Source organism: Pelobates fuscus, chromosome 12 (assembly GCF_036172605.1).
Source record: "Pelobates fuscus isolate aPelFus1 chromosome 12, aPelFus1.pri, whole genome shotgun sequence".
Taxonomy (NCBI): Eukaryota; Metazoa; Chordata; class Amphibia; order Anura; family Pelobatidae; genus Pelobates; species Pelobates fuscus.
In genome coordinates, this window is record NC_086328.1 from 99761744 (window position 1) to 99774285 (window position 12542).

Here is a 12542-nt window from a genome sequence, read left to right on the forward strand (position 1 = left end):
GTGTAATTTTTGCTTCAGTGCTGTGTAGGCCTCAGCCACTGAGTTGTGCGCGTCAATCAGCTCGTCTGTGCGGTCTTCCAGCCGCGCCGTTCTTTCGCCTATATTTTGTATATCAGCTTTAATTTCGGCCGTCATTTGCAGAAGGTCTGCCTTGAAGGAGGATTTCAATTCCAGCATGATGTTTCTTACCGAGAGATCGGTTGCGGGGTTGGAGAGATGGTCTCCGGTGTCATTGCTCCTTCTAATATCGGAGTCTTGCGTTGGGGATTGCGGCCTGACGACGCCATCTTGTTCACCCATGTCCGAGGTGAGTTGTTTCTCTAGATGAGAATGCAAGGTCTTCTGCTTGAATTTTTTAATAGATTTTGTCGCCATCTCGTCCGGGATCCGATTAGCTCTATAAATTGAATGTTTATCGCTATTTTCGCCGATGTTTACACGCTGAATTGTTCGCCACGCGGAGGAGCTGCAGTCCTACACGTCTGCTCCCATGCGCAGTCAGGACACGCCCCCCTGGATGCTACTTTTTATTCCCTATATTGGCTGTCCGTATCCCCCCCGTTACTTTGTGTGTTTTTACCTGCTTATCTTATGTGGTTCCTCTTTGGTTGTTCGGGAGACCTCATACAAACGGAATCCATTCGTATCCCAAACGAGGACCACCCCTGTGCCACATTAGAACGTTAACACCAACTACTTAAGTGCAAAACCGCAAGGACAACAATTAATGAGTACTTCTCCTGTGTGGCCACCATTTCGTATAATCGAACACATGGCTGAGAGAATGGCGGCCATTTTGTCTCCCGAACGAGGGCAGCAGTACTTGGTCGTCAAGTGCCTGGAACTATTTTCGGCTAGGCACTCGCACGAACACCGGTAAACTGTCGACCGCTGCCCGTTCCTGCTCCCGACCACCTACACGAGCAGCGTTCAGGAGATATAAACTACCGAACAGGGGAAGCATGCGTACCCTGAAAGTGAGAGATTACCTTGTATGTTTTTTGCTCATATTTCCCTGGAACTATTTTGGGCTAGCGCCTCGTGTCTGGCAGGTCAAAACCTCCAACTTCTACCAAACCAATCTGAGTGATCTCAAAGAATGTGCTTTTTGTGGGGTTCCCACATATGGTTGTGGGACTTTTGGGGTACAGGATATTTTGTGCATTTTTTGTGCCTGAGAGATAAGTAAATTACTCAGGAACAAGGGATCTTGGGATTGAAACCTCTGCATTTTCTGCATGTGAAACCCCTAGCATAAAGGCCGTGTATGTGACAATAAAATTCAGTTATACCCCCAGAGCTGAGTTTCGTCCAGTTACTGGGTAGTAGGTGGGAGATCCTTGGATTATTTTACTTGTTCCTGGAGTAACCAGCGGAAAAGAGTGCCTACTAGGACTAGGGCTCCGCTACAGACATTGTTGGGTTTATTATATAAAGAACGCTCAGTCACTCCTTCAAGCAGTGAATCAAATCCGTGCTGGAAAGAAATCCATGCATGTATATGCAAAAATATCAAGGGTGTCTCCTTTCCCTTAAATCTGTGATAGACAACTTTCAGTGGGCTGTTCTTCTTTTATATCCTATATTTATACCCTAGTTTTACGGTTGAGCAACATGCCTCCTCCATAAAATCTTAAAATCCTTAACTATTTGAAAGCACACTATGATCTCTTTGTCATTATGCTGTTGTCTAATGTATCCATTGGACTTTATATATCCATTGATTTGTTGTATCAATAACTACATTTTGATGAGAACACATTGAAGTAGCAGTAAAAATACAAGAAAGATTCTAACATACCATCAGGAACTTCATTTCTCCACTAGCAGTAATAAATACACAGGCTGTTTGCACACATTGTCCACAGCATTGATCAGGATATTTGTTGTACTCTTCCCCCTGTGGGTAAATTACAGGAAAATTATATGAATTGTGATGAAAAGGACTATTCAAATTGCACTAAGGACATTTTATAGAATATTATTTTGTAAATAATATTTATGGAACAAAATAAATTATCTCAAGGGATAAAAAAAACTTTGACCTGCCCAGTTTTGATAAGCAGTGAACATATCTCTACCTATAGAGCATATGTGCAGTGATTAATGGGAGTTAAAGAACAACACTGTAATTGTGATGATACCCACATAGATACAGCAGTCACTGTTAGGTTATTGAAAAATGTACCACATTTAATTCTGCTACCTGAGGTATGTGGAATTATAAGCACAGGACTGCTTTCTGGGTTTATATTTGCTTTCATATTGCACATCCATATTAGATTATAGTTGGCACACCCCATGTGTGCCCTATTTAGGCTTAATTCCTTTTTAGGACTTTATAAGACACATTTCTGACTTATTAATTTTTTTTTTTAGCAGAAATCATCAAGGTGAATTGAAGGTGTAGGACTTAACTACAATGTTTTCTTTGATGTTGGCAGGTGAGCTTGCACCTTAAAGGATACTGCGGTGGCATTAGAAAAACATCTATTATTTAAATGTGCATAGTGATTTGGGATAGCAATTATTAACATTATGTAAATTTACACAATGTTTAGTTTTCACTTATGTGTTCGTCCTTTAAAAATAAAAAAATAAAACATTTTGGAAAATTAACAGCTTCAGACCAGGGTTGTCAAAAAGGTAAATCTCCAGATACTGTAGAGCTACAACTTCCATGATGCTTTGCATATCTTTAGAATGCCTTTAGAATGACAAAGCATCATAGAAGCTGTAGTTTTAAAACATATGGGGATATACCTTTTGGCACCCTTGCTTTAGACATTATACAGTATCCTTTAACTTGCAATATTTCACACAGGGTTTGAAATGTCAGTATAAAAGCCAAAATGATTTTTTTTCGCATACAGTTGGTGTGACAACAATATATAAGTAAACTTGGTCAAATAACTTGCTTATAGGTTTGTACAAGGATCCTGTCTGCAATTAGGGATAATGTCCACATACAGTAAATACAGTTAAACTATATATTTCTAAATTAAAGGTAATTGTTCTTTACAGTAATAACAATAATGATGTGGAATGCTCTGTCTAAAGAGGTTGCCTTATCAGAATCTATAGATAATTTAAAAAAGAAAGGCTTGGTTGTTTTTTTGCATCAAAGGGCTATTAAAGGATATAATTTACATTTATTATATCATTGAAGAGTGGCATGTGGCAGAAACATGTATCCTCTAGAGGCTGATAATCATAACTAGAGTATATATGAGGGTAAGTGAGGCTTTATGAACTACATTTCATACTGCAAAATATATGAAAATAGAAACCTTTATACTCAGTGTTGGCATTGATTTAGTTAGAGATGGCCTATTTGAGCATATTTGAGCTAAGATAAGGACTCTTGCTGCCACAAGGCCAGTTTCCTCTATATATTTATAAATATATCTCAAAATTATTATAATATACATTACTAATATACATATTAGTTTACTAATATGGGAGCACACACTATTTAATTTATAGTTTTTTTTTTAAATGTTTTAATGAAAACTTTATGCTTTGTGAAGACCCATGCACACTCACTGACCCATGCACACAAACACACTGACCCATGCAGACACACACACTGACCAATACAGACACACATACTGACCCATGCAGACACACATGCAAACTGATCTTGGTGGGCACAAGTGACTGTCCTTTGGGCTGGGCAAAGTGGCTGGCACTGGCCCTTAGCTAGAATATAGAATAAAAAAGGGCAGGGTAGTGTAGGGGAGGGTAGGGCTTTTACTTTTGCTTGCATTTCCTTCTTTTTGGGCCCCAATCCCTCATGCTGCCAACTCTCCTCTGATTCATGCAGCGGCTCAGCAGCCTGCCAGGAAGGTGAATAAGAAGTCTGTAGTCTCCTTCTTTCACAGGCTGGCTGATGCATGCACTACTACAACAGTCGGCCCTCTCGACATAAGAATGGGCTCTCCCCACCAACCATGCTGCCCCTCTCATGCTTACCACCTTGAGGCCACAGCCCGGTGGCCTTATTGACCATATAGTTTTGTAGATAGCTGCATCCATAATTAATTTATTTTATTGGATTTAGCTTGATAGAACACCCTGAAGTTCTAGATGGAACTGATATTTTACTACACAATAGACTGGGTAATATAATGGATTTGATAAAGTCAGTTGTTTCAAGCCAATGTGGAGCACTTTAAAACCATGGAAAACCCATCCCCTTGTGTATTAATTAATAGATCGTTATATAAAGTTTCTGAATGGATTTAATAAATGACACCCTTTGCAACATAAACAAAACTGAAAGTTTACTTTAATTCGGCATATATTGACATGGTACCTTCTAGAAAAGAGTTCGACCCAAACTTAGTAGCACATTCAAGATTCTTCACATTTTATATATTTATTTTCTAATTCTGAAAGTAATTATTTGAGCAATGCCTTCATAAAAAAGAAAACCCTTATAGTTTTTTCTGTCCATATTATTACAACATACTCCACATTACTTACGGGTTCGCAGTCCTCTTCTCTAACATATACACAGGTCTCTTTAGTTACAACAGTGGAAAACTGACCATCTGCCACCTCACACCTGTATGATGTACAGGCATCACCAGTTGGGTACCAGGTTTCTCCAGCCTAATCAAATGCAAAAAGACAATTAAATCATAGCTGAAAAAGGTAAAAGATAGAACAAATTTATACACGTTTATATTAAGAAACTTAATTAGTGATTCATCTCCCTATTCAATAAAATACTCAGTTTATCTACCCTTCAGCACCGATTTCTCATTTCCAACTAATAGGTAGTATAACATGTAAAAAGTATTTACATTTTATGTATTTGTTGAAGGTTTGATTGTATTCAACATACAGGGGAACTACCATAATCAAAAGATTCCCAAGTAATCATCACAATATGATAACAAATTTGTCAATTAACAATTGTATAAACATATATTTCTAAACACCTCAACTGCTGCAAATACCACTTCGACTTCTTACCTGCATTGAGACAGGTGCTGTTTTCACCTGCACTACTTCTGCCAGCCAGTGTGAAGCACCTAGACAGGAGTTTATGTTAGCTCTCTTACAAACCCCTGAGAGCATCAGCTAATGAGCTAAACCCTACACCACCAGCTTAGCTCAGAGCAGAGAGCTCCAAAGAAGACACCAGGAAAGAAGTCAAACATTAAAAATGGGTCACTGCTTACAGTGGGGGAGTGCCATGGGAATTCAAACACCTTAAGCACTACAACTCAGTGTAGTAGTTATGGTGCTTAAAGTGTTTATTTTATACACTAAAGTAAGCATAACAAAAAAATAATATATAGGCACAAACAAATGATTTTAATAACACTCAATAGTGGGACACATTGACCTAGGCTTTAGGTTCTTGAATTGTTCCTGTAATTTATTGTTTTTTTCATCCTTGGCTGTATGTGCTGCCAGGTGGCAAACATTTTGTATTTCTGTCTGCAAAATGCAGGTGAATTTACTTTAGAAATGTACCTCATATTATTAGGTCAAACTTCATGCAATACATTTCCAGTGTTTAATAATTGTGTAAATTCTATACTTTGAATGGGAATCTATAAATTGCATTTGCATGTATTTTTTTTTTGCCTGACACTGAAATATTCTGAATGTGAAATCAAAATCATTGCATTTACCCCAAATAAATAGATACATATCTAAATGATGTATCTATTGTATATCTTTCACTACATTGCTAATGTAAAATGTATTCATAATAATAATGTATCAGGTTATACTTTACAATATAATGGTGCCAGAAAGTTACCTGGTGACAATGTTGCGTACCTTGGTCAAATCTATTCCATTAATGATAATGGTTTTATTAGGCAATACTTTAAATTCATGTAAGTAGAAAAGAGTTTCCCTTAGTACATATATGGCCTGAACATTTCCCCAAGGTTCCATTATTGGCCCCCTACTATTCACATTATTTATAAATGATCTGCCTAATGTCTGCAAATCCTCAAATGTACACATATACGCAGACGACACTGTAATCTATACAAGCAAATCCAATCTACCGCAGTTTGAGGCTGTGCTCCAAGACCAGTTCACAGAGGTAGAAAAGTCGATCACAAAAAGCAAACTCTTCCTAAACATTTACAAAACTGTCACAATGATCTTTGGAACAGTACCTAAATTACACAAATTACACAATTCCCATCTAACCATCAAAACAAAATCAAATAGCACACTGACCGAAGTCTACTCTTTCAAATACTTAGGTATGTTGTTATACTCCAATCTATCTTTTGGCCTCCACATAGAAAAACTTGCATCAAAACTTTATCCAAAACTAGGTGCCCTGTACAGAAACAAATCCTGACTGAGCCCTGCAGTAAAGGAAAATATTGTACAGCAAATGCTGATATCAATCATTTATTATGGGGATGTAGTATAATGCACCTGCACTGCAAACCCACCTTAATAAACGTAATACATTGTATAACTCGTTCTGCTGCTTTGTGTTACAATGTAATAACATGACTCACCATTCTGAAATGCTAAAAGAACTAAACTGGCTTTCGCTGGAATCCAGACGCACCCTTCATCTTTCCAGCCTTCTGTTTAAGAGCTTTTCAGGGAGGCTCCCACACTACCTGAGAAGAATACTCTACCTGGCTGTCCCAAGCTCCTATAACCTCTGATCCAGTACCAGCACTTTATTTAGTCTACCACCTCAATACAAAAAGAAAGCAGCTTGAGCCTCCTTTTCCTACAGAGCACCACAATTATGGAACTACCTCTTGCACACTTTCATATCTTCCCCAGGCCTAAAATCCTTTAAGAGATCGATCTCTACATATCTCAAAACAGAATGCACCATGGTTGATTATATATTTCCTACCAGTTCTATGTTTAATTTTGTATATATTGTGTATTAATATTTTTTTTTCTTTTATTGTACCTTATTGTATCAATGCAATGTTTTGTGGACCCAGGACATACTTGGAAATGAGAGAAATCTCAATGTATCTTTCCTGGTAAAATATTTTTTAAATAAATAAATAATTGTAGGTAGCTGTAGATAGGTACTTATGGAAAATATAAACTTGAACAAGATCTGTAGTTGAAGTTATATTTAAAACTACTTTGCTGATGGCCCATTTATTTTAGGAGTATGACTGTACATAAGAGGCAGTCCCTAAAGGTAAACAGAAGAGTTAGTGGCATTTGCATTTAGCAATGAGTATATGTCACATAGCCATGTGGACAATGTGTTTCAACATTAGAATACAATCTTAAGAGTGCAAATTATGAAGTATGGTACCATTATTAATTGATAGCTTTCACTTGGTGTAGTCAACAGTGATTCATCAGCTGTTGTAGGCATTGCAATTGCACATGATGTCTGGACACATTTTCCACAGCACTGACCAGGAGAATCTTCATACTCGTGGCCCTGGAGTTGGAAGAGAAATACATACATATATATGGTACAATTGCCCGAACAATAGATCTTATAACAAAGAATGATGGGGAGCTAAGATGGAAGCCCGCAGTTGCAGGTTAGGGGTGTGCTGGTTTCTATTTAAGTGTAATTTCATACTTTATGAACACCTATCTGTTAAATATATTAAATATAGGTATCAATTAGCAAAATGTTAAAATCCTGGGGTGTGATATTATCCCTATAAATGAAATAATTTCATTGACATATTCAGATCAATAAAAATCTACAATTTTCAAGCTGGGATATTTGATTTATAAATGAAATCACTCCAGTGTGGCTCACTTATGTTTTGGGGCTGTATGAGCTCTGAAGGCACAGGGAATCTTACAGTAGGAAAATGCAGCATGTTTTCATAAAATACTGGTAAACAATTTGCATTCTTCTGCACAAAGGCTGCACAGTGGACTTTCTAGCATGACAATGACCCTAACTACAAGGCCAAGCTGACCCTCCAGTGGTTACAGCAGAAAAAGGTGACGGTTCTGGTGTTGCCATCACAGTCTCCTGACCTTAAGATCATCGAGCCACTCTGGGGAGATCTCAAACGTGCAGTTCATGCAAGACGACCCGAGACTTTGCATGAACTGGAGGCATTTTGCCAAGACGAATGGACAGCTATACCACCTGCAAGAATTAGGGGCCTCGTAGACAACTATTACAAAAGACTGCACACTGTCATTGATACTAAAGGGGGGAATGCACTATTAAGAATGTATATTTCATTTTTTTTCTTTCTTGCCATGTTTTGTTTTATGATTGTGCCATTCTGTTGTAACCTACAGTTGAATATGAATCCCATAAGAAAAAAAAAAAAGAAATGTTTTTTGCCTGCTTGGTCATGTTTTCTTTAAAAATGGCACATATATTACATATTCTACAAGGGTATGCAAAGTTTTGAGCACAACTGTATAAAAGGTAATATATTAATATCTACGAACGATAATTGCATGTGATTTAATGTCTTAGACATTGAAGTTGGAAAAACATTGTCTAGAAAACACAGTTTCTGTGGTGTATAACTTTCATGGTATGTCGATGGTTTATGAAGCTTCCGAATAAAGATATTTTGATAATTGCTAATTTTTAAGTGGATTATGTTCTGCAATGATCACCTATGTTCTCTTATATAATGCTTCAGTGGACTGACTATCCTTGGTGTAATCTCTACAATTTATTTTTAATCTCTACAATTTATTTATACTCATGCTAAAATGGCTCTACTGCAGGCATTTGGATTATAGCACACTTTTGTTCATGAAAGGTAACTTTTCCTTTCTGTGTCGCTAAATATATAAATATATACACACACACAACAGCATGAGAAGGAGAGCAAGTGAATGCCACCAGGGTATTTGTGTATATGAAAACAGTCTAAACTGCAATGCTATATCTCAGAACAGGTTTCACATTAGTCTTAAACAGACAACATGAGTTCTCCAATTAGCCTAAAAATATTCAAGCAATCTAGCTAATGAATTTGACAGAGTACCATCTGCAAATTGCTGGAGTAACTCTTGATACCTTGATAAAAATCTGGAAATAAAACATTTATTTCTGTAAACACTTATTATTTGAAAAAAAAAATTGATATGTAGGTTGTACACATCTATATTGTTATGTTTTGAAAAAACTTACTAATAAAAATAATTTGAAAAATGAAAAACAAAAAGGGCAAAACTTAAGGAAAAGGATTTTAAAAATTGGTAGCTTCAAAAATTGGTACCATAAATGCAAAGAACAAAAAAACTGAACTTTAAGCACAATATTCAACTTCTGTGCAGCTTAATTCATAGTCCGCTGTGGCTCAAATAGTGGCAAAGCAATTGCAATCCAGAACAGAACAATAGAACAAGCTCAGATAAGAATTTGTAATGCACATCAGTGTTGTGATTTTTAGAAATCAAATCATTGAGGTGCATTACACATTATTTTCTCTGCTGGTTCTATTTTTCTGGTTTAGACTGGAGAAAGGTTGGGAGGAAGAGTTTTGGGATGTGGGAGTGATGGAACCTGATTAGTGATGTCGCGAACTGTCCGCCGAACCGTTCGCGAACATTTCGCCGGCGAACAATAGCGTGTTCGCGGCGAAACGAACATACGCAATTTCCGGTCCGCCTCCTATACGTCATCATTGAGTGAACTTTGACCCAGAACCTCACAGTCAGCAGACACATTCCAGCCAATCAGCAGCAGACCCTCCCTCCCAGGAAGTGTCTGCTGACTGTGAGGTTCCAGGCCAAAGTTCACTCAATGATGACGTATAGGGGGCGGACCGGAAATTGCGTATGTTCGTTTCGCCGCGAACACACTATTGTTCGCCGGCGAAATGATCGCGAACGGTTCGGCGGACAGTTCGCGACATCACTAAACCTGATTAATATGAGATAAATATAAGATGGCTTTCCAACCATTAGGGATCCCATGAAATGTAATGGGGACACACATTTTATTTCTGACCCAGGGATTAAGAACCACAGGATACTATTGTATATTTGAATTTGCATAACAGACCATTTTGTATCTGCATAACAGGCCATTATTGTATACTCCAGGAATGTCTGATAACAGTGTAATAATACTAAAGGTGAAACACAATACATAATGTTAAATGAAAAAGAAGAAAGCTGCATGTAATGTGGAATGGGGAGGTGATCAGATTGGTAATCTTGGCAGCAATTAAAAATGTAAATAATTTAACTTACTGGTGGACATAACGTACTGCATATAATATTGGAACAATATGCAATATTAAAGTCAGAATCCGGATCTTTCAATGAAGAGCAAAAACATTCCTCACAGCTACCTGGAACGGAGGCTATTTGAGTGTTAGGCTGTTGAGGAAAGAAAAAAATATTAGTCAATTCAATAATATTTGGTAGACCATTATTGACTATCTGTATCATAATAGTCAGAAAGTCTGTTTCATAGTACAGAAGTACAATTTAGGTTTATGGGTCAGGTTACGCAAATTAACTCCTCAATGAACACATGGTTATTTGCTGAATTGTTAATAATCTTGAATAACTATATAATTTAAAATGTTAGGGTTAAACACATTTGTCACGTCATGTTTGTACTTAAGCTATTTTGGCCCAAACTGAACACTCTACATTCAGTTTACTTTGCAATCCTGACTGTTAACACAAGGTGAATATATATAAGACTGACCATTATCCTCGGTTTATAACAATCGTTTGGACTTTTAAAATGTATTATGATTTAGCAGTGAAAATGTTATGCTAATAGCTACTGCTTAGGGGAAACTGTAGGCATTTTAACAACTTCATATTAATGAACTTGTCATAGTGCTTACAATTCTGTTCTCCCCACCTACCCCCCCAAAGCCCTCATGTCACCTACTTAGAAGACATACTTCACGGTTCTCATAACATGACATCAGAAACGCATGCCTCTATAAGGAGTAATGGATTGGCCTGTCATCCTGCAGGAATGCCTACAGGATGATGTCACTAAAGAAGGAGGTTGTGCCAGCACTGAGGGAGACTTGGCACTGGAGAAGGGTTAGTAATTTGTTTTAAAAGTAATAATTTTGTTTTTATTTTAAGATTAGGGGGGTGGAGGGGGTAATTGTACAGGGGCACCAGGGCTGTAGCATTGGGACTACAGATATGTATATTTTTAACACTACAGTGTTACTTTAATGAAGCCATAAGGTCATTTTGGCATAGTCTGACTTGTTGGTTCTGACAGCTAGTGCTCCTCGGGGACAATTTATTGTTTTTAAAGTTGCTCATAAATGCAAGTCCTCTGAAGTTAATTCTAATATGTGCTTTTTGGTGCCCATTAGAGCCATCTCTGGAAGAAAAGTCTTGTACAATTTCTGAAACAAAATGGTTTGGTGAACTCTGGTGTACTTAGATTTTCACCCAAAGCATTTCCATTTTGGCTTTATTTATTTTTTTACAAATAAATCATGAGACTGTGTGATATGTCATGTGTTGTCCATCTGAGGTTGTATTTACCTAATGTTAAGGCCTGCTAAGAAACAGATTAGTGTTATTATATCCTCATATGAAAAAAAACATAGAATTCAAAGTGGGTGTACTTTCTTTTCCCCATGAATGTGGATACTAGATAGATCAATTAATAGGTAGATAGATAGATAGATATTTAATTTTTACAGCTAATCTGATATCATATGAATACAGGGAGTGCGGAATTATTAGGCAAGTTGTATTTTTGAGGATTAATTTTATTATTGAACAACAACCATGTTCTCAATGAACCCAAAAAACTCATTAATATCAAAGCTGAATATTTTTGGAAGTAGTTTTTAGTTTGTTTTTAGTTATAACTATTTTAGGGGGATATCTGTGTGTGCAGGTGACTATTACTGTGCATAATTATTAGGCAACTTAACAAATAACAAATATATACCCATTTCAATTATTTATTTTTACCAGTGAAACCAATATAACATCTCAACATTCACAAATATACATTTCTGACATTCAAAAACATAACAAAAGGGGGGGCGGAGCCTGAACGCCGATGAAGACGGACGTGTGAATCCTGAGCTCCCTCACCCCGAGCATTCAATCTGCCAACATCAGCGATAAAATTCAACCATCCGCTCCTAAAAACGAGCAATACACGACGCCAACACTAACCCCTCCACATCCGCACTATGGGCGGCAATAGAAAACGGAGGGAACATACTCCGTCGGTGGCCACGCTTTTCCGCGCCTCGGAACGGGGGCGGCCATCTTTGGCCCAATCCTCACAACGATCCGACTCAGAATCGGACGACAGCGAGGTCCCTGAAGACACTACAGCTCCCATCACGATGGGCAATCTGTGACAACTCCTTAGGGAAACATCCGAAGACATCAAGGCCCACACAGCAGCGGAACTAGAGAAGCAAATGGCGGGCCTTAGAACCGACTCAGACGCCTTAGCTGAGCGCACCGCACAGGCCGAAACCAACATCTCAGGCCTAACTGAGGTAACTAAATCCCATGACCACGAGCTACTTCTTATGCAAGACAGAATAGTCCAACTGGAGGATGGCCTGGAGGATCTCAACAACAGATCCCGCAGGAGTAACATC

The 12542-nt window shown here is 37.8% G+C and overlaps 1 protein-coding gene across 1 annotated transcript in view; it reads right to left on the reverse strand.

Annotated features, from left to right (window-relative positions):
- LOC134578525 (hemocytin-like) overlaps nt 1–12274 on the reverse strand; it is a 57296-nt gene extending 45022 nt beyond the window's left edge. The window contains exons 1-5 of the mRNA XM_063437508.1: nt 12152–12274; nt 10174–10302; nt 7289–7420; nt 4489–4617; nt 1802–1900 (exon numbers count right to left, since the gene is read on the reverse strand). Coding sequence (XP_063293578.1) covers nt 1802–1900; nt 4489–4617; nt 7289–7420; nt 10174–10302; nt 12152–12274 — 612 coding nt within the window. The remainder of the gene's footprint in view (nt 1–1801; nt 1901–4488; nt 4618–7288; nt 7421–10173; nt 10303–12151) is intronic.
- Between the last annotated feature and the right edge of the window lie 268 nt (nt 12275–12542).